The 25,731-nt window shown below is 43.8% G+C and overlaps 1 protein-coding gene across 3 annotated transcripts in view; it reads left to right on the top strand.

The window, feature by feature from the left end:
- Positions 1 to 25,731, top strand: part of PARG (poly(ADP-ribose) glycohydrolase) — a 58,611-nt gene that overhangs the window by 2,974 nt on the left and 29,906 nt on the right. The window contains exons 3-9 of one of the 3 annotated variants that reach the window (XM_039343363.1): positions 196 to 1,170; positions 2,871 to 3,036; positions 4,357 to 4,479; positions 5,595 to 5,678; positions 7,066 to 7,140; positions 20,936 to 21,028; positions 23,611 to 23,768. In XM_039343363.1, the coding sequence (XP_039199297.1) occupies positions 196 to 1,170; positions 2,871 to 3,036; positions 4,357 to 4,479; positions 5,595 to 5,678; positions 7,066 to 7,140; positions 20,936 to 21,028; positions 23,611 to 23,768 (1,674 nt within the window). Of the gene's footprint in view, positions 1 to 195; positions 1,171 to 2,868; positions 3,037 to 4,356; positions 4,480 to 5,594; positions 5,679 to 7,065; positions 7,141 to 20,935; positions 21,029 to 23,610; positions 23,769 to 25,731 lie in introns of those variants that run through there. The other 2 variants (XM_039343365.1, XM_039343364.1) reach the window with 2 other exon arrangements.

The following is a 25,731-nucleotide window of genomic DNA, read 5'->3' as shown; positions in this document are numbered from 1 at the left end:
GTGTAATGTCTCTCTGTTTAAATCAGCATTTCTCAACCTTGACCATTTTAAGGCATGTGGACTTCAATTCCCAGAATTCCACAGCCAGCATTGCTGGCTGTGGAATTCTGGGAGTTGAAGTCCACATGCCTTAAAATGGCCAAGGTTGAGAAACACTGGTTTAAATGTACCGCACTTTGCATCTTCTTTCTGCAGACAAAGCAAAAGAAGCAACATGGAAGCCGAGTCCAAAATGGCCTTTGTTAAAAAAGACCGTGTTTTCGACCATGATGCCAAAAAGGCCGAGGGCCTCTTCGTGGAGGAGTGTTCAGATTTATCCGCAGAAATGAGCAAGAAGCCGGGTTTTTTTCCTCCAGCTGAGGGCCCCTGTAGGGATAAGCTGTCCGAAGCCGAGGCTCTGAAACCAAGCGAGCCCTTGACCAACGTGAACGTTCACCAGATGTACAAAACCGGCGCTCAGCTTTATCGAGCCGGTCATGAAATCCGGGGAAACTGCACCGCCCGGAAGCTTTCTCCGGGCAGCCCCACAAAGACGCCCACTCTGAAACAGGCTTCCAAAGACTGGGATCCCGCAAGGGAGGCAACTCCGCAGAGCCCGCAGCTGTTGATGAAAAATTGCAGCCCTGAGGATCCAGTGGGTGACAGCGCCGAGCCTGAGGAGGCCGACGTGATCCCGGAGAGCCCGCTTTCCAACAGAGGTGGCCTGGCCACTTCGTCTGACCTTTATGGCTTTCGGGACCGAGACCGGGGATGCTTAGGGGAGTCGCCCTCGTTTGAGAAGGAGAGCGAGCCCGAATCCCCCATGGACGTGGACAACTCCAGAAACAGTTGCCAGATGTCGGAGGCCGACGAGGAAATCAGCCCTCTTCTTGAGGACCACGGCAATATCGATGTGCCGGAAGGACCAGACAACTCCGCCCAGTTCCGCAGGGCAGAGACGGACCTGGATTCCAGAAAGAGACAGTCTGCCCCCCAGAAAAGCGAAGGGGACCGATTTAGCCTCAACCCCGAAGCCGTGGACAATCCCACGAAAGATCCCGAGATACTCACGGACGTGTCAGGAACTTCGCCTCACCTGGCATCGGAGGGCAGAAGCGCCAAGCACGGGGGAAGGAAGGATTCTAAAATCACCGCCCATTTCCCACGGGTCCATAGAGGGGATGAAAAAAGGTATTGGTGGGTCCCCCCCTCCCCTTCCCCCCCCGGCTCTTAATTTGGGATTACAAAGAGCTGCGTTTGAGTTATCCTAAGAGGTGGCGCAGCAGTTAGAGTGGAGTACTGCAGGCCACTTTAGCTGACTGTGTTCAGCAGGTCAGCGGTTCAAATCTCACCGGCTCAAGGTTGACTCAGCCTTCCATCCTTACAGGGTAGGTAAAATGAGGACCCAGAATGTTGGGGGCAATGTAAATATATATATATACCGCTTTAAGTGCACATTGCTTACAGGTGTACACCGCTTAGAGAATGCTTGCACTTAAAGCGGTATATAAGTCTCATAAATAAATAAATAAAATAAATAAATAAACTCAAAGTAAACTCAAGAGTAAAACGGGAAATAGACACAGGTACGTCAGGGTGGCAAAATCACGGGATGACAGACGAGAGGGCAAGAGGTTTGGGGGATGGTGCAAAACACACTTTGAGTTTTGAAAAGGCAATTTTCGTCGTTCCATTATCCTATTTTATCGATCCCAATTGGGAATAAAAGACGATGTTTTCTGGATTTCCACCCCCCCCCCAACTTAGGACAAAACAAGCGATTTAGTTTTACTGTGGTGCTAATAATAATTTTTTGGAGGGGGGTAGAAAAAAAAAAAACCCGATTAGCTGATCCACAATTCTCACAAAATAATGCCAGAGGTTGCAATTGGAAAGTGGGCATTTAATGTCGTCATCATCGTAATAAAGGAAGAATCGTTTGTACTTTTTTTGGAATTTTTTTTTTTTTTAAGGGTGAGCTTCACTAAGGCCAAAAGTGTCGCTGTTTTGCGGTTGAATAATGTGACTAGTTCTTTTGACGTGTTAGTTGAGAGTCCTGAATGCAGGTAGCTTTGACCTGCAACTACAGTTGAGCCCAAAATTCCTGTTGCTACGCAAGACAGCTGTTAAGTGACTTTCTTGCTACGGTTGTCAAGTTAGTAACATGATTGTTAAGTAAACCTGCCTTCCCCGTTGACGTGGCTTGTCAGAAAATCACAAAAGCTGATCGTATGACCCCGGGATGCTGCAACCATTATAAATTGGGAGTCCATTGCCAAGCATATGAATTTTGATCAGGTGGCAAGGTGGATGCTGCAGTGGTCAAAAGCAGTGGTTCTCAACCTTTTTAATGCCGCGACCCCCAACCGGTCGTAAGTCAAGGACTACTCAACCAGTCATAAGTCGAGGGCTACTCAACTGGTGCAGCACTGTTTGCAGAATGGGACTTTTGGCGGGCTCAGCAGGGCAGAGATAGCCTGGACAATTCCTATTGGCTTTTGAAAGCCAATAGAATTAGACTCTATTCAAGAGAGTCTATTCTATTGGCTTTCAAAAGCCAATAGAATAAAAGGGAGTAGCACAGCTAAGGAAAAGGGGAAAAAAATGGCAGACAGCCTTGTTTGGCGACCCCTGTGAAATGGTCGTTCGACCCCAAATGGGGTCCCGACCCACAAGTTGAGAACCACTGGTCAAAAGTGTGAAAAACAGTCATTAACCATTTTTTTCCCCCAGTGCTGTTATTCGTTCAAACAGCCACTATGCAAATTGTTGTAAGTTGCGCAATTCCTGTATTGTATCCTTGTTAGTTTTAGTTTTCATTAACGGTCCTTTTTGTTGCTATTTATTTTTCTCTACCCAATGAAAGTTTTATCTTAATCTTTCAACGACAGGAGTGAATACCGCCTGGGAAAGAAGTATTGTAAATACAGCCCTCCCTCACTCCCATCTAACAAAAAGTGGTTTGGGACGCCGATTGAAGAGATGCGAAGATTGCCTGTCTGTGGGCTTCATCTTCCTCACTTGAGACCATCTGCCAAACACACGGTTACAATCAGAGTATGACATTTCCTTTACTAGCAAAATCTTTCTTTCCTGGAGCGACCCTCTTCCATGACATCTTGACATTTTGTAGGTTGAGGAAGCACTTAGAGTGCTACATCCTGACCCCACCCCCCCCAAAAAAACTTTGGATCTCAGAAAGAGAGAAAATTGGGGGTGAAGGGTATGTTTCATATAAACGCAGGTTCAAAGAAAAACTTAGCAGATTTCATCTGCTTCTTGATTTTCAGACTATCGTTTTTTCCCACACTTCACCATTTGTCTACCCGAGGTTTCCTACCTGGAGAGTAGAGAAAGAAGGAAATCATCTGGTTCATGTCAGTTGCATTCATCACAAGCAGATTTTTTTTGAGACGCAGTACCTAAATTGCTTGTCAATTCTTAATAGTTCTAAGCCAATAGGACATGTTTCTTTTTCTGTATTACGGCAATTTGCTACCACGTCATTGAGAAAGACAGAAAAATCAAATATCTATCTGATGTAAAATGAGTATCGGTTGCATTGTTTGAAGTGAAGTGTTAGATGTAATTACAGATATTCTGTGTCTGTCTGTCTATCTATCTATCTATCTATCTATCTATCTATCTATCTATCTATCTATCTATCTATCTATCTATCTATCTAAAAATCCAAATTTATTTTTCTGACAAAGAGTTAAAGAATTAAATTGGGAGACTAAGATGGCCATTTCGAGCTCATTCTGCTCTCTTCAGTTAGCCACACCCTTTATGGAATTCGAACCTGGGCAGTTTACATACTAGGCAGTGTTTAACCACCAAGCCACAGGCTTTCCTCCCCTCTTTGCCAGCCGAGTCAAGGGAAAACTGGTCTGTCTGAAAAACTTCCTGTATATACTCCCTTGACTTGGCTGGCAAAGAGGGGAGGAAAGCCTGTGGCTGGGTGGTTAAATCACTGCCTAGTATGTAAACTGCCCAGGTTCGAATCCCACAAAGGGTGTGGCTAACTGAAGAGAGCAGAATGAGCTCTAAATGGCCATCTTAAGTCTCCCAATTTAATTCTTTAACTCTTTGTCAGAAAAAGAAATTTGGATTTATAAATGTTTTTTTGGGAACAGAACGGTTGCCTAAGTCGAAGTGGGCCTCTGTATATCAATGTTCCTCAACCTGAACAACTTCTAAAACGTGTGGGCTTCAATTAGCTGAGGAATTCTCGGAATTGGAGTCCACAAATCTTAAAGCTGCTAAGGTTGAGAAACGCTGGCACGTATATTTTGTGATTGGAAAAGTGTTGCGGATACGGACCTTAAGCTTAAATGTGATTTGCTTCTGTTTTTCGGCATATCTTCTCGGTGGCAGGTAGATCTTCTGAAGGAAGGAGAAGTGCCTAAGCCTTTCCCGACCCATTATAAGGATTTGTGGGACAATAAGCATGTGAAAATGCCTTGTTCGGAACAGAATTTATATCCTGTAGAAGATGAGGTGAGGCCACGTAACTATTTAAGCAACAGGATCTTCTGTGTTTCTTAGCTATGCTCTCAGTGCCTTTGATGATCGTTGTGTTACTCGATCACGTTTGGGGGCCAATTGTTTCTGATGTGCATTTTACAACGATTACATCGTTGTGTTACTCAATCACGTTCATTGGCCAATTGTTTCCGATGTGCATTTTACATTTTACAATATACTGATATAATCATCAGTATATTGTAGAAATCTAATATAATCCATGGCAGCCCCTTTGCTGTTTATAATTAGTAAAGCTTTTGCATTCATTAACATTTAACATTAACAATAACATTTCCATAAGCAAGCCTTATACTTCTGTGGTACACAAATCTGTGGTTCCAAGTCGTTCCATATTCACAAGCAAAAAAATTAACGTTTTATGAAATTGGTAAAGTTCAGCATTAGAAAGGGACAATAATTTTATTGGGTAAGTGGGACTACCTTGGTGCCTTGATACTCATTGTTAATTGGTTCTGGGAGGCGCCATGAGTAGCAAAAACAATGAGTAGCAAAACAGTTTTTCCAAGGAAAGAATAATGTAGTGAGTCACAGGGAAGCCAGCATCAACAAGTTCTAGATTGTGCATCGAGTATCAAACAAACGATGAGTACCAGGACAAAAGTGGCAACGAGAAGCGGCAACAGCACAATGCGCCACATGGCATCTGACCGCAAGGCAAGCAGTGTTGTGACAGGTGTTGGGGTGTGGGAGGCCTGGCTGTGGTGCTCCTAAAGTAAGACCCCCCCAAAAAATAAGACCTGGTGACTCTTTTGGAGACAAACAAAATATAAGACCAGGTCTTATTTTCAGGGAAACACGGTTAGTAGAAAACGTGAAGCTAAATTATATTTCCTGGTGCAGTCCCATTGATTAGTTGGGGGGGGAAAAGGTTGATTACTGTGTACAATACTCTTAAAACCTAAGTAAATGCATCATACTTCCTTTCCTAATAGCAACACAGTTGTAAATTCGGTTGATGCTTTATAAATTGCATGCATGCCCCGTTTTCTTTGTTCTCGCTGGGGAGTAAATCTTAAAAGAGGTTGAATGGTCTTAATATGATATATAAACATTTGTTCTTTATAAAGAACGGTGACAGGACTGCTGGGAGCCGGTGGGACTTAATACAGACTTCGCTCCTCAAGAAATTCACCTGTTCGCGAGATCTGAAGGTAAAGATTTTTCAGTTACAGACAGTAACCAGCCAAAGAATTACAGACAGTCCTCAGTTTACCAGCCAAAATTTGGACCAGAATTTTCATTGCTAGGGAACGGAATTGGTGACTGATTTTACATGTTGTTTTTTTCCCCATGGCTATTAAGAGGATCACTGCAATTAAGGGAATCGGTCGTTAAGCGAATTTGCTTCCCCCTTTTGCTTGTCAGAAGCTTGGGTTTTTTTTTTTTGTATAAATTATTTTAGTTTTTATAGGGTTAGGAATAAGGTGGGGTTGGGGTTTGGGTTAGGGTTAGGGTTGGGGTTGGGGTTTTTCCAAATAACATTCTCAACATTTAGCAAACAGCATGATGTCTGGGTTCACGTGTTTAACAAACAATAATAGATAACAGTTAATTGTCATAAACAATATGTTAATTAATCGCTCAATAGCTTCCTTCTTGCTCATATATATTCAAAGTTACATATCATGTTCCTTTCTCTCTAATTTGTCTTTCCAGCCATTGATAGAAATTATCCCACGTTCTAAAGTACACTGAGTCTTCTTTCTCTTTTATCTTTAAACTTTTGGGGTGGGAATATAAAGTGGGAATTGGAATACACGGCTTTTTACTCTTATTCGCACCCTTTCTAAGATTCCAGAAACAAAATTCCACATTTCTACTTTTTCAGGCAATCTTGAAAGCCTGGGAAGGTGCTAAAGCAGTGGTTCTCAACCTTTTTAATGCCGCGACCCCCAACCGGTTGTAAATCAAGGACTACTCAACCGGTCGTAAGTCAAGGACTACTCAACTGGTGCAGCACTGTTTGCAGAATGGGACTTTTGGCGGGCTCAGCAGGGCAGAGACAGCCTGGACAATTCCTATTGGCTTTTGAAAGGCAATAGAATTAGACTCTATTCAAGAGAGTCTATTCTGTTGGCTTTCAAAAGCCAATAGAATAAAAGGGAGTAGCACAGCTAAGGGAAAGGGGAAAAAAATGGCGGACTGCGTTGTTTGGTGACCCCCGTGAAATGGTCGTTCGACCCCAAATGGGGTCCCGACCCACAGTTGAGAACCACTGTGCTAAAGAGAAATTAAACCGTTTTAACCCACACAAAAGTTTGCTGTTCCTGTCCTTAAAACCCCAAAAGCTGTGTGAAAGAGCTACCACAAGTAGCCATTTTAGGCTTTAGGGAGCCCTAAAGATAGGAACGGAAGGCTTCCAGAGATTTCCCCTCTGAAGTGTAATTTTTGAAAACATATACTTGTATTTTCGGCAAACGTCAGCGCATATTACATCTGTGGCCAAATAGTTGAACAGCAGAGGGTGCAGTTGATTCAAAACACTCTTCCCCCCCCCCCCCCAATGCCAATGCTGTGCTATATTTTTTATTTTTGCAGGAAGCAATCCTCAAGTATAATATTTCCTATGCCAAAAAATGGGACTTCACAGCCCTGGCTGACTTCTGCGATAAGGTAATTAAAAAAAATAAAATAAAACGACCCTGAAACTTGCAAAATCATAATAGTAATTCAAATAACTGCTTCCTGTAGTTGGAATCTGATTGGAATGGTTATTTTATTTCCTCCCGCTTCATTCTATTTTATACAGGCTTTTCCTTGTAGCGAACTGAAAGGGCCTAGCGTGGCGTTCACAGAGGCTAGAGAAAAACGGGGAGGGGTTGTATCTGTGTCGTGTGTGTGTTAAGGAAACTTTGTGAACAGAACAGGTAGCCCTCCACTCAGAACCGCTACGGAGGCCAAAATTTCCATCGCTAAGTGAGACGGTGGCTAAGTGAGCGTTGCCCCCATGTTACGACCTTTCTTTGCCACAAGTAAATCACTGCAGGTGTTTAGTACGTAACACAGCGGTTACGTGGATCCAGCATCCCACTCGACTTTGCTTGTCAGAAGCTCGCAAAAGGGGACACGGCCACTTGCCCTAAATACAGCCTGAATTTTGATCACGTGACCACGGGGATGCTGCCCTGGTCGTAAGCGTGAAACACAGTCACCTCCCATTTTTCCCCGTTGTAACGTTGAACGGTCCCTAAATGACTGGGCAACCCGTCACCTTTTTTTTTTTTCCTCTTTCCAATTAACAGCGCTCGGGTGTTGTTTTTTTTAAGTTTCTTTCCTAGTGCCGTAGCTGCATTTGCTCCCTCCGGGAGTAGCCATAATGAACCCTTAAGTGCAATTGTCCCTTAACTCTTTCTGACGAACGCGCAGAGAGTCTGCCCCTGATGATTCCGGTCATAAATAAGAGCCGGGAAGAACATGAGTCGCTTTAATTTGACTCTCCAAGCCAGCTCTGTGGCAATCGTTAAGGAGACGTGTAAGGATTTATGGCTGAGTTGCTGTACATCTGGGGAAGAAACCAGCCGACAACATCACAAAGTACAGGCAGCTATAAGGAGAAGATTTAAGAGCAGACAGGGTTCTGTAGTGTGGCTGTATTGCCGTATCGATGCTTTCCCTCAAAGGATACGGGATAGATTGTCAGAACGTGAAACATCATCAGCCGAGAATTAATTCCAGCAGCGTATTTAGGCAGAACATCTGGACTGTGGGCGTTTTCTAGCGTCTGGCTTTCAAAAAAAAAAAAATCAATGGATTGGCGGTTTGATGTGATAAAATTGACCAGATCAATGAAGTCATTGCCCTTAATCAAGGAGAGAAACCCACCTAGAACTAAGGAGAAATTTTCTGACAGAACAATTAATTAGTAAAACAACCTGCCTCCAGAAGTTGTGGGTGCCCCGTCACAGAAGGAGATCGGACAGCCATTGGTCCAAAATGGTATGGCGTCTCCTACTTGAGCAGCAGGTTGGACTACAACAGGGCTTTTCAACCTTTTCACCCATTGTACCACTTTTAGGATATGGCAACATCCGAGGACCCCCAGTCGCCCAGCAAGCAGTCAAAAACTTGATGACCAAAAAAAAGAGGAAAAAAGTGATAAAGTTACAGGTAGTCCTTGACTTACAACAGTTCGCTTAGTGACTGTTTGAAGTTACAATAGCACTGAAAAAGTGCCCCCCAAGCCACAGCCGAGCAAGACACCTGCCTGCCCGCCCGGCCACACTCTTCCTCCTGTCCGAGGTTTTCATTGTTGTGAGCATTTCTGTTGAGGATTGGCAGCGGGGGTGGGGTGGGGGGTGTTTGGTTTTTATTCCCCCCCCCCCGTCTGCTGGGTGGTTGCAGCAGGTTTTGGTCACTTCACATGACCCTGGGACACTGTGACCGTCATAAATATGAATCAGTCGCCAAGCATCTGAATGTAAATCACAAGACCCTGGAGATGCTGCAACATTCCAGCTGATCGGCGCTTCTTCTGGGCTCAGCAGAAGCACCAGGATCAGTGCCGAGCTCCAGCTGAACCCTGGTGCTGATCCTGGCACTTCCACTGAGCCCTGACAGCCCCGAAGAAGCGCTGATCAGCTGGAAAGCAGCACTGATCCTGGCGCTTCCGCTGAGCCCTGACAGCCCTGCAGCTCCAGCCGTCTCTCGCTCAGGCTTGTGCGGTGCTGCCACTGGTTCAGCTCATTCCCCTCCCCCGCTACCACTTTTCTAGGATGGTCGCGTACCACCTGCCAGGTGCCAATGTACCACAGGTGGTACCCATACCACTGGTTGAAAAGCCCTGGACTAGATGACCTCCAAGATCCCTTCCAACTGTTATCCTTGTTAATAATCAAAACCACTTATTTTAGCATCCGTTTGCACGTTAATACAGCCCCTTCTCTTAGATGCTCAGCTGAATACGGCTATGTTAAACTAAAAAATAAAGTAGGTTTTGAATTCAGCTGAGATAAGCAAGCATTTCAAAGGCGTAAGTAGGTTTTGGAGGTTGTTAGCAGACCCACAACAGTTCTTGAATTGGTTCTAATTCCATCGGTGTTGTGCGATATCACATTTGCGCCACGTGGGATGGCACTGAATCCACGTTGACAGTTTCATCTGATGTCTTACGTGGATCCGTCTAGGGACTTCTGGAATTTTACCTCTGTGGAGACAAACACTTTTTTTAACTTTCACATGTTGATTTATTTCTTGATTTACGTCTTTCCAAATCAAATCAAATTTAACCACTGTCAGTGTCCAGCAGAATGAAAAGAAAACTTCAGAAGCAATGGCTAAATGCAGCTAAAACCAATATAACAGTCTTTCTTCCCGATCTTAAAATGCAAATGTTACAAAAGATTTCAAAATCTTTTTTTTTTTTTAAAAAAAGCACTGCTTATTTTCTGCTCTTTTTTCTGGGGCTGTCACATGCCAGATAATCGATTTAAGAGGAAGGGGAGATCAGTCTGCCACTGTGTATCCTGTTTTATTTTTCATTTGATGTACCAATAAGTTCTTATATTGATTTGAAATTAAAATATAGGGGAAAATAGAATAGTCTCCGAGGATTTGCTGTCAGGATTCCCCAGTATTTCCAACTGGAGATAGTTGCAGAATTCAGCTCACCTTGTTTTTCTTCATTAGCTTGTAAATAATACGAAAGATTTGGGTTCTTTTGGTCTGCGCTGTTATTGTTAAGGTGGAGAGGAGTAAAAAATAAAAGGGGGGAGAGGTAAATTAGGCATATTTTCTTGGCAATGGCTTATTTTTGTATATCGCACGACTTGTTTCTTGCATTGGAGTCCTGATTTTTATGCACTGCTTGTTCTATTGCAGCTCACGGAGTTATTTTGGTAACTCCAGGCAAGTTTTAAATTACAATTACGATTTACTTTTGCTGTTAGTTACAGTTTGGGTTATTTTACCTTGTGGTTTCACTTCATTAGTGTAAACCACCTAGAGAGCTTAGGATATTGGGCTGTTTAGATTTTTTTTTTAAAAAAAAAAATTAATTCATTAACAAATTAGCACGGGCTGCTCTCCGCAGGAGATTCTCGCTGTGTTGAAAATGACAACAGGAGTGACAATAAGCGTCCCAACTTTTCCAGTTCTTTCAAGCTGGCTCCTTCCTAGCTGCTTGCCCTTTAGAAGTGTACAAAAGTGCCACGTTTTTTATTCCCCCCCTTCTCTGATGCCTTGAGCCCCAAAACCCGAGGCATTATAATTAAGATACCCTGAATTTCATTTAAAGAGAACACGGATCTGTATAAAACAGTGATGGCGAATCTTTTAGAGCAGTGGTTGTCAACCTGTGGGTTGGGACCCCATTTGGGGTCGAACGACCATTTCACGGGGGTCGCCAAATGACGCAGTCCGCCATTTTCTTTTCCCCTTTTCCTTAGCTGTGCTACTCCCTTTTATTCTATTGGCTTTTGAAAGTCAATAGAATAGACTCTCTTGAATAGAATCTAATTCTATTGGCTTTCCAAAGCCAATAGGAATTGTCCAGGCTCTCTCTGCCCTGCTGAGCCCGCCAAAAGTCCCATTCTGCAAACGGTGCTGCACCAGTTGAGTAGTTCTTGATTTACGACCAGTTGAGTAGTCCTCAACTTATGACCGGTTGGGGGTCACGGAATTAAAAAGGTTGAGAACCACTGTTTTAGAGACTAATTGCCCAAACTTCAACCCCAAACCCACTTATGTATTGCCGGGTGAACGTGGCCCGCTGGGTGGGCGTGGCTAAAGTGGTCATGGCAGATGGGTGGGCGTGGCCAGAGTGGGCATGCCCAGCCCGATGTTGCTTGTGGGGAGGGACACCTGTGAGAGAGCTGGGAAGGGTTGGGGGAGATCCAGGGGGTCTCTGGCATATGGGGGGGTGGGCAGGAGGCTCGTCCGGGGTGAGGCGAGGCAAGACGAGGCAGGGCGGGGGTGCCATGTCGCAGGGCAAGGGGCTGGGGTGGCCTGACACCATCGGCCCCTGCACACAGAGGCCAGCGAGCGCATGGGTGCTGAGATGCATCTGGCCACGTAGGACCTCGGCGAGTTAGCGGGCGGCTGGTTGAAGAGGACGGTTGCCATCTCCGGGGCATGGCGCGCGTGCCCACAGAGAGGGCTCCGAGTGCCGCCTCTGGCACGCGTGCCACAGGTTGGCCACCACTGGTATAAAACATAGCTCTGTGTGTTTTTTTTGTTTTTGTTTTGATTTTCAAAAAACTGACAGAAGATGGAGCTCTCATCTTGCGCGGAGAATGCTGCAATGTTAAATGTATTTATTTCTTCCTCCAATGCAGTGGTTCTCAACCTGTGGGTCGGGACCCCATTTGGGGTCGAGCGACCATTTCACGGGGGTCGCCAAACAACGCAGTCCGCCATTTTTTCCCCTCTTTTCCTTAGCTGTGCTACTCCCTTTTATTCTATTGGCTTTTGAAAGCCAATAGAATAGACTCTCTTGAATAGAGTCTAATTCTATTGGCTTTCAAAAGCCAATAGGGATTGTCCAGGCTGTCTCTGCCCTGCTGAGCCCGCCAAAAGTCCCATTCTGCAAACGGTGCTGCACCAGTTGAGTAGTCCTCGACTTACGACCGGTTGAGTAGTCCTTGACTTACGACCGGTTGGGGGTCGCGGCATTAAAAAAGTTGAGAACCACTGCTCCAATGCATTACTAAATTTATGAATTAAATTTTATTGGTCACCCATCTTACCATGGGGTAACTCTAAATTTACAGCGTTGCCGAAACGCAAGTCCAAATATCATTTTCGGTATTTAAATTATTTTATTAGTTTATCAAAATAGAAAATGCAGAGAAAAATGAAAACAAGGGGGAAATTAAGGGAGGGAAAAAAGGGTAAGGGGGGGGAAAGAGACAAAGAAAGAAAAGCATAGACTAACATCCAACCTCAGCTTTTTGTTTTTACATAATATATATTGGCCATTTTTATAGTAACAAGCCTATCTAATCAGCAAAACCCAAAGTCAAAGTTCCATTTCCCCCCCCCCACTTTGGTAGGGACGGCATCATTAATAGGAAGGTGCCAGCTAGGCAATCAATTAATTGTGTGCAGAATCATCTTTTCCTCTTTGCACTTTAATTTTATCACGTTTTACAAGCTCACTCAACGAAAGAACACAAAAAAAACCCAACCAACTGGATAGCGATCCCATAACACACTGACCAATGTCCTCCTCTCAGCTGCAATAAATGACATCAATCACTGAATCCTCCTATGATCTGATTGGCTCATGGCCAAAACAAGATGACACCCAATTGGCTCTCTAAACACTCACGCTCATTGGCTACCATCGGATGAAGGAAAGCTACCTGATATCAACCTGAGCAAGTTGTGCTTCCTTTTTCTGGTTATTTGGCTATAGCTTTTCACAGAATACCGTAGAGATAATTGAACAAACTTTGTTTCATTACATTCTTGATTAAATTATCTTCCCATTGATATATAATTTTATGGTACTACTCCCCCCCAAAAAAGTGGTGTTATTAGCCATCCAACCTCAAAAACACACTTTTCCCAAAAGGGTTCCACAATTTTGGCCACTACTGTACACTCAAAGTCACTGTTAACGCTGGTCATCAGCCATCATAAGAGTGACTGATGCTGCTTGTACTATATATTAAACGCAAAGGTGGTCAGGTCTGACTTGCTCTTTAGTATTATCTTTCCAAAACTTTTTTTTTTTTTTTTGCATCACGGTTTACCAATTATAATGCTCAAAAATGAGGCAGGGATACAAAACCTTGGTAAGTTAACTGTATAAAGAGCAAGCTTTATAAAGAAGGGGCAAACTCCTCACTCACCAGCACAGGTGAAGTTACCCAGTTGGGTCATGAAATATCTCCGAGCAAACAGCCCAGCTCAGAGAGCATCGACGTCTCCATAAGTCAACTTTGTTGTTGTTTTAACTGTTCAGTCGTCTCTGACTTTATAGGCAAGGGCTGCCCATACTGCCCTATCAAGCACAGCTTCTTTCAGCTGCTGGGTGTTCATCTTTGTATCAGTTTTGATGTTACCAAGTCAGCTTGTTCTTGTTCCCCTAACCCAGTGATGGCGAACTTTTAGAGACCGAGTACCCAAACTGCAACCCAAAACCCACTTATTTATCGCAAAGTGCCAACACAATTTAATTTAATCTGAATACTGAGGTTTTAGTTTAGAAAAAACAACTCATACATTAACGTCTTTTGTCTTAAAAGAAAAACACAATAACAAAGTTTTCAGTGATACAGACAACTTTTTACTGAAAGGTAAAAGTTTGCGTTTGGCATGTTTTTGAACAATTAACGTGATTTTTGTTGTTGTATGCATGCTGATAATTTGTCTAACCTTGGCTTATACTTTGTAAGTTTGAAAGCAACATATGCAGCACTCAGGTCATCTGTTAGCCTGTTTCTGGTGTCAGATTTGATATAATTCAAAGCTGAAAACAGCGCGCTCACTCCGGAGGCTTGTTTTGGCTAGGAAGGGACTTGAGAAATGGCTTTTTTCCCTGCGAAAACATAGCCAAAGAGTGAGGCGTGTGTGCCCACAGAGAGGGCTCTGAGTGCCCCCTCTGGCACACGTGTCATAGGTTCCCCACCATTGACCTAACCGTTCCTAGCACTATTGACTTCTCTAGTGACATGGCCAAAGTAAATCAGACGTCGTCTTGTGATTTTGGCTTCTAGTGATGTGTCTGCTTTTATAGGATTCATCACCTCTCCCATAAGTCAACTACCTTGCCTGAAATGGTGCGTTTACTGACCTTGCCCAGAAACGTAGCAACATTAATTGCATTCTGTCGTGTTGCCATGAGGTCTTCAAGTGTACGCTGATCGGGGCGCAAAGGGCAGGCGTGCATATGTGTGGTTGTCTGCATGTCGCCACAGTTGCAAAGAGCAGAATATCCCCTTTGTTGAGAATGTCTCTGGATCTTGTTACGTCTGTGTGTAGTCCATTCAGCTTTCGTCACACCCAGGTGCCAGCTCCTCCATTGGTTCCATTCCCCCATCGGCTCTTCGTAGCTTTCCATCGATCCACTCTGCTTTCAAATTCTTCAAACTCTTCCGTCGACCAAAGGAAACCTATCCTGGATTGTAGTCTCTGCTGAGCTGGTTGTAGACCGTATCAACCGTGTTGCACTATATTAACATTTCTGAGTTCCTAACCCTTTTCGGAGTACCCTTCAGCCAATACTTTGTCCATGATGGAAGGCCTTCAGTTCCTAAGGACGTTTCCTGGTGACACCAAGAAGGGATGAGGAGGGCGATGCGTGGCCTGCCCTGTGCTTGGCTTCCATATCTGTCTGGCAGCCCAGCTGGGAACAAGGGAAGGACTTAATGGGGAAATCAGGCAAGCTCATCCAGGAATCGTCATTTGGAGACCAAATGGCCCATTGAGCAGACTCAGTCGAAAGCACATTAGCCTATTCTCCGCAATATCCCTCTTCCCTCATCTGCCCAGAGAGTTCACCAAAAAAGAACACAGAGGCACCAGAAGTTCTTTAATGAGACTTTTGTGTCCCATTTCCCCACTCTAAAAGGCAGAAAGGAATGTATGCTCTCAGGAGATACGTAATCTGGATTGCACTAGTTCTGTCAAGGTACGTCCTGGCACCGAAGGACAGTAATCTTTTTTCCTCCCTCTCTCTGCAACCTGTCTTACTGAGAATACATTAGCCACTGTAGTATACAGGTAGTCTTCGGCTTATGACAGTTTGTTTAGTGACCTTTCAAAGTTATGATGTCATGCCTCCATCGGAGCCTGAATCTGCGGAGGAAAATGAGCTGGAACGGGACTCTATGGAAGTCTGTGGCTTCAGAGGACTGTGGGGAAGAACAGGCCGAGGCAGGCCAGGGCCCTTCAGGATTGGGACAGGAGGAACAGGAGAGGCAATGTTCAGGCGATGAGCAAGGGCCACCCCCACCTGATCCTAGAGCACAGAGAGTGGAGAGAAGGAGGGAACAACGCAGGCAGGCTCAACTGCTCGGGAGGAGAGTGTCCTGCCCCTCTCCACAAGGCATACCTGGAGACTTAGGTTTAAGGAGACACTGTGGGGAGAGGCATTTGTCGGGAACAAATGCTAATTCCTTGGAGTTTTGTGTGTGCTGTTGCTGATCTCTTGTTCTGTGACTTCTGCTTGGAAACCCGGACACTCTGACCATTGGAATGGCTGACAATGTTGCTTGGATGTTCAAAGAACTCGGACTGGATTTTGGCTTCCCTTTGGAAATTGCTCAGGCAAGCATGTATTCACACAGATTCGTTAGGTTTATGATGTATGTATCATTCTTTGTTATCTCCGTGGCCTTGAGTAAATTCCTCTCCTAATCAGACTGTGTGTGAAACTACTTGCAGCCAGAGGCAGCTGAAGATGTGTGGGTCTTCCTGTATTGGGAGGCTTGCCAGAAACATGGGAGCATTTGGGGAAAATTTGGAGCCACTAAAGGGCAGTTTGAATCGCCAGCTGACTGCATTGCCTCTGTGCTGTGCCCAGGGTCATCCATTACGACAACACTGAAACAACAAGGACTGTTTTTCACACTTGCCACCGTTGCAGCATCCCTGTGGTCACGTGATCAAAATTCGGATGCTTGGCGACCGTTGCTGTGTCCCAAGGTCACGTGATCCGCTTTTGGCAACCTTCTGACCAGCAAAGTCAGTGGGGGAAGCCAGATTCGCTTAACCACTGTGTGACTAACTTGACTACTGCAGCGATTCACTTATCAGCCGTGGCAAGAAAGGTCATAAAATGGGGTAAAACTCCCTCAGCCCCTGCCTCGCTTAGCAACAGAAATTTTGGCTCAACTGTGCTTGTAAATCAAAGACTAACCTGTATTTAAAAACACAGTCTTAATATTTTAACCCTCTTGTGGAATCTCTTTTTACGTTTCCTAAACGGTTAATTTCAGGAAACGTAGAGGCAGAAACTTCACTGTTGCTGACTGCTGGGCTTGCATTTCAGAAAGGTCTGTGATGAATTGGAGTGACAGGCGTTTTGATGCACAGTTTTTAAACATTGCCGAACGTGGGGAAAGATGGAAATTAAAGAAGGAAAGAGTTCCTCAATGCTCATTGGAAAATAGCGAAACCTACATTTTCCCCCATGTCGTTTAATAAAGAGAATAACGCGGTATTACTCGGTCTCTTAAACAGTTGAAGTTTATTTCAAATTAGGGAAGTCATTAAAAGGAAGCCTCACCTGTCAAGTACGATACACCTGAGAGATCGTTGTCATCCCGGATTGGCAGGAGAAAATATTTTACCTTCCGGAAAGAAAAATTAGAGGGCGCCAAATTAACTGCTCACATCTAGGCCTGTCGTCGTCTTTCCTTTCCAAGTGTCAGTTTATGAGTCTGATAAATGTCAGACGTTCCATCTCGCTGTCTTCTAATGAGGCTCTTCTCCGCAGATTCCGATAGAATTCTTTCCGTGCTTCACTCAAAGAGGACTTCCTTCACTCTGCGTTTGTGTTTTTCTAATCAAAATGTAGGAATATTTGATATATATTTTCTCAAGGCGGGTTTATTTTATGTCATAACCCTCCCCCCCCAAAAAGAGAGCAGAAAGCGTTTATAGCTAGTCCTCGCTTAACAAACACTTCTCCGGCGATCATTCAAAGTTACACCTTAGTGGACAAGGGTTACTTACAACTCGGCCCTTGTAGTTGCAGCCATTGCAACATCCTCGGCAAACCAACGCGATCCTGATTGGAGCCCGTGGGGAATCAGGGCAAAATTACAATATCACAGCGTCCCACACTCAGATTGTGATTTGCAGTCTTCCCAGCCAGCTTCTGACAAGCAACGTCAGTGGGAAAGCCGAGCGTCATCATCAAAGGAAATGCTCGCTTAATAAACCATGGTGATTTTCTCCATCGGGGGCAAACAAGACTGCTGTTGCTAAAGTGACCCAGGCATCACGCTTTACGACAGTGGTTCTCAACCTTTTTAATGCCGCGACCCCCCAACCGGTTGTAAGTCGAGGACTACTCAACCGGTCGTAAGTCGAGGACTACTCGACTGGTGCAGCACCGTTTGCAGAATGGGACTTTTGGCGGGCTCAGCAGGGCAGAGACAGCCTGGACAATTCCTATTGGCTTTTGAAAGCCAATAGAATTAGACTCTATTCAAGAGAGTCTATTCTATTGGCTTTCAAAAGCCAATAGAATAAAAGGGAGTAGCACAGCTAAGGAAAAGGGGGGGAAAATGGCAGACTGCGTTGTTTGGCGACCCCCGTGAAATGGTCGTTCGACCCCAAATGGGGTCCCGACCCACAGGTTGAGAACCACTGCTTTACGACCAGGTTGCTTAGCCACAGATTTTTCGGTCCCATTTGCTGTCGTTAAGTGAGGTTGACCCGCACTTTACTAAAAAGAGTGGGTTTCAGATCTTTTCAGGATTAGATTTACAGACTGTCCAGCATCACTTTGCCATTGGCTGGTTTTACCTTACCTTCCACTTGCTCTTGGTGTTTTCGATAAATATGTAATACCATGAAGCGATTATGGCTTTAGCCTCACGAGTAATTTAAGGGTGCCAACTGGGCTAAACTCCCAGGAACTATTGTGTTGAGTCAACCTCGATAAAATTCACCCAAATTGTGAGTGGCAAACAACATCGCGTAAACAAAGTACCTTTCCCTAGACATAAGATTTATTTTAAAAATGAAGAGTTTTTTTTTAAAAAAATGGGCTTGTCAGTTTTCTGTCCTCTTTTAAGAAAGGAGATAGATGCAAGTCTGCATTTTTTCCCCTTTGCGTCAAGTTAGTTTCTCAAAAGTTGCATTATAACACGGTGAGGTTTTTGTGTGGACAACGGCGCTCCCTAACCTTTTTTATTGCCAAGCAACTTGTATAGATCACAAGAAATAATAACAAGCCTGTTTTATTTGCTGTATTTTCTACACACCCATTGTCAACGTTATATTTTTTTGCTGCTTTAATGATGTGCTCTCAGCCTTCAGAGCGGTTGAAGGAACGATGGCATAAAAAATATCAAGAAACAAATTTACCGAAAGAATTGGGCTCTAGATAACTACTTATTTGTTTCTTTTATTAAATGTGTGTGCTACCTGATTCCCATTGATAAGATTACCAGGGAGAGGTGAGCTGGGGGCTCATTATGTTAGTAGTTAATCTTCAGAATGGCTCTTCGATAGGCCTACCAACCTGGTAAGATCTGTTCATTCTTCAAAAAAAAAATTAGAGATCCACAACAGTTGACACAATTTCCTTAAAAATGGTTCAAGGTCATTGTAAAGTGTTAGAAAGTATTTTGGATTCTTAAAAAAAACAAAACATCATGGTAGGTCAGCTTGGAAACCTCTCCCTTTCCCCTCAGCGTGGCTGGCTCAGGAATTCTGGGAGTTGAAGTCCACGAGTCATAAAAGAGCCAAGGTGGCCTACCCCCGGCATAGAATCTCCTGCTTGAGCAGGAGGTTGGACTAGAAGACCTCCAATATCCCTTCCAACTCTGTAATTCTGTTCTGTTCTGAATCCAAATTTCTGGAAAAATTGGAAGAAGGCATGTTACATCGGTTATCTTTGGCTTGAAAGAAAGGCCAGACGAAAAAGAGGACGGGAACAAGATATTCCCCTATTCTGAACACTTCTGGATTTTACCAACAAAAATGAGTTTATTTCCAGTTTGTGCAGCTCTTTTACCACAAATAAATGGACGAAACCCCAAGTTTTAAAAAGAATTGCTTGAAAAGGAACCGGGCAGAAGAGGCAGCACCGTCCAAGTCTTTGGTGCTTTGGGTCTATTTATTCTCCACGTCAGGAAAAGACAGAAGAGCTGACAGGTGTAACAAAGTCCAGGGCTGGAATCTGTCACCAGGTGAGGAAGGCTACGGAATGCGTGTCAGTCAGAAAAAGCATCATCATGTCAGTTTGAAGCGACGGGGGCAGAGCCAGGCTAGGAAGTCGATCAAGATCTGCCAGTCTCCTGGATGCTTAAGGTCAAATGTCGCCTTTTGAATTAATTTTACATGCACTGGTTTGATGTCACTTCCTAAAATCCGAGTTTGACCTTTGACATTTCGTACTGCACCTCAGTTTGGAAATGCAGTGCACGTGTGGGAGGAAAAGTGAAGATGGCAATGCCTGATGGCCCTCCCTTAGAACAATTCCCAAAACCTCTTTCAAAATATATGGTTGCAATACGTGACCGTTGATTGAGAAATGAAAAAAAAAATGAACAACTTTAGAAACTTTTCAAAATTTAGCCCATCCCCAAGGACAATAAATCCCTTCGGCATGATTGATGGATTCTTTTAAAAACATCAGTAACGTTGTTTTGTGTGTCCAGATCTCCAGAGTTTGGATTTTTCAAAAGACGCCTCCCAAGTCAGCTTAAACTGTCTGGTTTGTTACAGGAACCAAACAAGTCAGACACAGACTTCAACGGATCATTAGGACTGCAGGAAATACAATCACAACGAGCCTGCCTTCCACTGAGGACCGGTATACTGCACGAGCCACAAAATGAAAATATCTACAGGGAGTCTCACACCCTGGACATAAACTGTTTCAACTTCTCCCCTTGGGATGCCACTATAGAGCATTGCACACCAAAACAACTAGACCAGTGATGGCGAACCTATGGACACGCGTGCCATCACCCCAGTCCTAGGCCTTCAGCTGGGTTTTATAAAACCTTTTTGCTTTAGGCCTCCGCTGCTGTGTGCAAAATAAAAAAAAGGTTCAATCAATCAATCAATTTCAACTCAACTCGCGGAAAAAAAGATCTCGCAAAGTTGGAATTGATTGATTGAACTTTTTAGTCCCACTCAATCTGCTGTTACCACTGTAGCCACGCCCACCCAATGGGCCACGCCCACCCAATGGGTCACTCCCATCCAATGGGTCACACCCACCCGGCACCCGACGATGCATAAGTGGGTTTTGGGTTGCAGTTTGGGCACTCGGTCTCTAAAAGGTTGGCCATCACTGAACTAGACAGAAGGACAGTTTTTCCTCTCACTCTGCTAAACAGCTAATTCCCACAACATTGTCAACTATCTAGCAGAGCTGTGTTACTATTATCCTTCTCATCTTTCCTATGACTTATTTCCTTATCCTTCTTAACGACTCTTAGCTTTGTTGCCTGTACCTTACGATTCACATTGACTGCTTATTTTAATATCCTAGTATGATTGATGTTGATTGCTTACTTAGTATCCGACGACTATCGCGGAGCGTTGCATCTTATGGTTTACGATGATTGTATTTTATGATTATGAACGTGGACTTATCGCTGGTTGCTTGTACGTACACTGAGAGCTTCAGCACCGGAGACCAACTCCTTGTGTGTCCAGTCGCCTTTGGCCAATGGAGAATTCTGCTCTGTTCTGTTCCAAACACGCAAAGCGGGGATCCTGGTTTGGTCCACCCTGATCCTGACATCAGAATTTTCTCCTCCTGTTTTTACTTCAGGTGCTGGAAGACGCAGAAGCTCAGCATCTCTTTCAGTCCATTTTGCCCGACATGGTGAAGCTGGCGCTCTCTCTGCCAAGCATTTGCACCCAGGTGAGTCCACACCTCCAAAGGGCGTTCTCTGGAGGGGGTTTATTTGCTGTACAGGGAATTCTCGATCTACAGCCATAATGGAACCTATTTATTAAGGTTTATGCAGGTAGTCCTCGACTTTGGACCACAGTTGAGCCCAACAATTTCTGTCCTCAAGTGAGCTTTGCCTCATTTTACGACCCACAGTTGTTAAGTGAATCGCAGCTGTCAACGGTTGTTAAGTGAATCGGGCTTCCCCCGTTGACTTTGCTTTTTCAGAAGGTGAGAAAAAGGGTTCCTCTGACCCCAGGACCCTGCGGCCGTCGTAAATATGAGTCAGTTGCCGAGCCTCTGAATTTTGATCATGTGACCACCAGGATACTGCAGTGGTCTGTGAGTGTGAAAAATGGCCGTAAGTCACTTTTTTCAGTGCCGTTGTTAACTTGGAATGGCCACTAAATGAAATGTGATCCGTTCGAGGACTACCTGTACTGTATGTGGTTGTAAAACAGACCGATCGTGTGACCAACTTTTTTTTTTTTGCAGCAGCAGCAGTCTTGCTTGCCTGCAAACATCATCAAGTGGTTTTTGTTATACTAATACAACTCCTGTCTCCCCTGGAGGTGCTTGCTTGGCATCCATTTGTTTTTTCCAGAGAGAAAAACGACCTGTTTCAGCAGGAGGTGGAAAAATTCAGAGGTCCTGCTTTTTTCAGTATGATTCTTGGCGGTGTCATGGGAAAACCCAATGGAAAAGACGAGAGACAGCAACACAAAACACTCATTCTTACTTTAAGATTCAGAGGCTTGTTTTTCTAATGATTTGGAACATAGCATAATAACACAACATCATTTCCATGAACAACCCATTGCAATGAGGACCATATGGCATAGCAGATTCCAAAAGGACAGCTATAGATCAATGGGTCCCGAGCCAGACTATCTATCTATCTATCTATCTATCTATCTATCTATCTATCTATCTATCTATCTATCTCAAGTTAAAGCTTCAAATCACTTCTTTAGATTTCAGGTTTTGTTCTAGCCCTATCATACTATATGACAGTGATGGCGAACCTTTAAGAGACTGAGTGACCAAACTGCAACCCAAAACCCACTTATGCATCATCAAGTGCTGGGTGGGTGTGGCCCATTGTCTGGGCGTGACCCATTGGGTGGGCGTGGCCCATTGGCTGGGCATGGCAGCGGTGGTAACGGCAGACTGGGTGGGACTAAAAAATTCAATCAATCCCAACTTTGCAAAATCTTTTTTTTCCCGCGAGAAATTGACTGATTGAACTTTTTTATTTTTTTTTGCACACAGCGGTGGAGGCCTAAAGCAAAAAGGTTTTATAAAACCCAGCTGAAGGCCTAGGACTGGACCTGTGCCATAGGTTCGCCACCACTGCTATATGAGAAGAGGGTTATATTTCCATCTCCCACAGAGGTAACCAGCAGTTTTTAGTTAAAACTCTTTAGTTCTAGGTTGCTACGAATCGGCAGCCTAGAACTAAGAGTTTTAACCCGAAACTGCTAGTTACCTCTAATAATCATACTGAAAAAAAACATGACCTCTGAACCATCATAAGCAAATGGTCCTTTCTCTTGAATTTAGCAAAGAGGGTTTTTAACTCAGGATACCATCCCATTTTGAAAATCTGCATTTATCTTCCGGAATTCTGCTGTAACTTAACAGTGAGTTCTGCTTGCACTTTTTAAAACAGTTTCTTCTTAAGGAGCTGCACAAAACGAGCTCCGATTATCCCCTCTTTGAGGGCAGCTGGCCGTATATTCCCTTGAGGTTAAACTCATTTGTAAAACAACCAGACAGTAAATGAGGCTTGAGTGGAAGCGTGTTGGCTTGTCATATTTTTTCTTTCTTGAACCCTAATTTTCTTTTCTCCATTTAAGCAAGGCAATCAAACAAAAGGAATGCGTCAGCCCTCCTAACACAGTTGTGTTTTTTGGTGTCTCATCATGGCGCCTTGTCTCAGAGCTGTTAACAGTGTGATTGCCTGTGATTGCCCTTTTCTAAACTGCATGAGAGTCAAACTGCTCAGGACGATTAACACCATCCCTTCCTGCTTTATTTTTTTTCCTTCCTGGCTTCTTCACGTCCCACCTGTTCCCCCCTCTGAAGGTCTTCAACACCCCGGTGTTTTGTTTGCTCCTCTTGTTTTTATTGATTGACGTCTGCCGTTTGCCAAACAAGACTCTTGTCCCAATCAACTTGGATAAACAACTCTTGACTTGGGTGGCGATGCTGATTTAAGGAACCACCAGCACCTCTTAAATTAGCAAATGTAATTTTGTTCCAGCAGCTTCTCGTTGCTGGGTGAGGCTCTGTGTTCAGAATTTATAAAGTGATTATGCCCCATCTTGTTTTCCCAAAGGTGCTTTTCAAAAGGCAACTGGATTTTCTTGGTTTGTTTTTTCTTCCCCCTTGAAAATGTTTTGCTCCTCATACCAAGAAGCTTCAGAAATTTCTTGAAATATTTTCAAGGAGAAAAAAAAAATCAAGGAAGTACAACTGCCTTTTGGAAAAAGCATTCTTTGAGACAACCATGCCTCGGATGATGGTTTTGTTCTGTTTTTTTCTTTTAGCCAATACCTCTTCTGAAGCAAAAAATGAACCACTCCATCACAATGTCACAGGAGCAGATGGCCAGTTTGCTAGCCAATGCCTTCTTCTGCACTTTTCCTCGGCGCAACGCCAAGATGAAATCGGAATATTCCAGCTATCCAGACATTAACTTCAACAGGTAGAATGCCGGCCCTGTCTGAAAATACTCCCGTTTCCTCTGCCTAGCATTCTCCGCACGGTGCCTCATAGCTTCCTCCGGTTACAGGTGGTCCTCGACTTAATGAGCATTCATTTAGTGACTGTTCAAAATTACCACGGAAAAAGTAAGTTAAGACCGTTTTTCACACTTGCGACCGTTCCAGCATTGCTGGTCACATGATCAAAATTCAGAAGCTTGGCAACTGGCAGGTACTTATGCCAGTTTGTTAATGCGATGTTCTGGGGTCATGTGATCACCTTTGGGAATCTTCTGGCAATAGGAAAGCCAGATTTCACTTAACAGCCGTGTTGCTAACATAACAACTGTGAGGGGAGAAAGGTGTGGTAAAATGGGGCAAAATTGACTTGACGACCATCTTAGCAACAGAAATGTTGGCCTGAATTGTGGCCGTAAGCCAAGGACTATCTGTATTCTCCAGGATATCTGACTGTACAAGAAATCATTTTACTGAAATTCAGGAAATAGGAGACATTATTCTTATCTGAATGGTGTTTTTCCATTAGAACCTTCATTTATTTGGTCCTGATGTTGCCCTCGTGAGGTAAATTATGAGCATTCAAGGACATTTTACAAAGGGGTAGAAACACTGTGGACTTAAATGGCACTTTGTGTTTGTGACACAGTTTGCTCATTTTCCTACCATCTATATTGTTGGCGGAAATTATATTCTATCTCAGAAATAGTTCAGCTTGTCTCGGATATCTTTGTATTCGATACCTTTGAAGATACGGCCTTCTAAATCAATTAATTACCTCAGCCGGCCATTTTCTATAGCTAATCTTTTCCCAAACGGAAAGGGGGAAAAAAAAAAAAACACATTTAATGTACACTTGTCCCAAAGGTGCTTTTCCAAGAGGAATTGGATTTCCTTGTTTTTGTTTTTGAGGACGTTTCGCCTCTCATCCAAGAAGCTTCTTCAGTTCTGACTGAATCAAGAAGCTTCTTCAGCTTGACTGAATCAGAATTCAGTCAGAACTGAAGAAGCTTCTTGGATGAGAAGCGAAATGTCTTCAAAACAACAACAACAAGGAAATCCAGTTGCCTCTTGAAAAAACCCCTTTGGGACAACCACGATCTGGATGATTGAGAATCTCCATAGGTATTTAATGTACACTTGCTTGGGAAGCTTAAACCCGACACGTGTGTTTGTTTTTTTACTTGAGGACAACACATCTGTTGTCAAAATAACTTTTTAAATCTGCGGTATAAGAGTCGTTTTAGGCAATAAAATGGCAACTTGGATGTGTACATATTCAATAAAAGGCTAGGTGTCGGATGACTTGAAGCCTGTCAGGGCTATCCATCTGGTACAAAAGGTTAAAAATATTATGTATTTATTTTTCTTAAACTTCAGGTTCCCTGCTTCTGTTTTCCTTAGGTGCTGTTGACAGCAACTGATTAGAAGGTTTAAAGAAAAAAACAACTTTTAAGTTCTTAGCTATGCTGAATTTTATATAGTGGAACCGAGATTATTTTGACTTCCTTTACTGTAGAGCTTCTAGATAGTCACACAGGGGTTGCAGAGATGTGTTAAGGATTTGCGATTCTCTGTAATTTTATCTTAGATCAAGAGTCCCACAGCATTTTAAACTAAGGGACGCGTTCGGGGTCTTCAGGGGGCTACTAAAATGCCTATCATCTACGAGGCTTGCGCATTCTCAAAACAACTGTCGTGGTTCCGACAGATGAAACTCGTCACAAGAACCTCGAGGCATTGTTTACCTTAAAGAACCTTTTATTCGAGTAGCATAATATCGGCACTTACATAACCAAAGCCAAAAACTGAATCTTGCCCCCCTGGGCACATAGTATCAAAGCACAATTCCCTCCTCCAATTTACAGTCATAAATCACATTCCCCAATTAGCTTGAAGCGCGGGCTTCTTCTCCAACTCTCCAGCCCTCCAATTCTTTATCATGTC

Source organism: Crotalus tigris, unplaced genomic scaffold (assembly GCF_016545835.1).
Source record: "Crotalus tigris isolate CLP2741 ecotype Arizona unplaced genomic scaffold, ASM1654583v1 scf7180000017847.2079705, whole genome shotgun sequence".
Lineage (NCBI taxonomy): Eukaryota > Metazoa > Chordata > Lepidosauria > Squamata > Viperidae > Crotalus > Crotalus tigris.
This window is presented reverse-complemented; position numbering and strand designations above follow the sequence as displayed.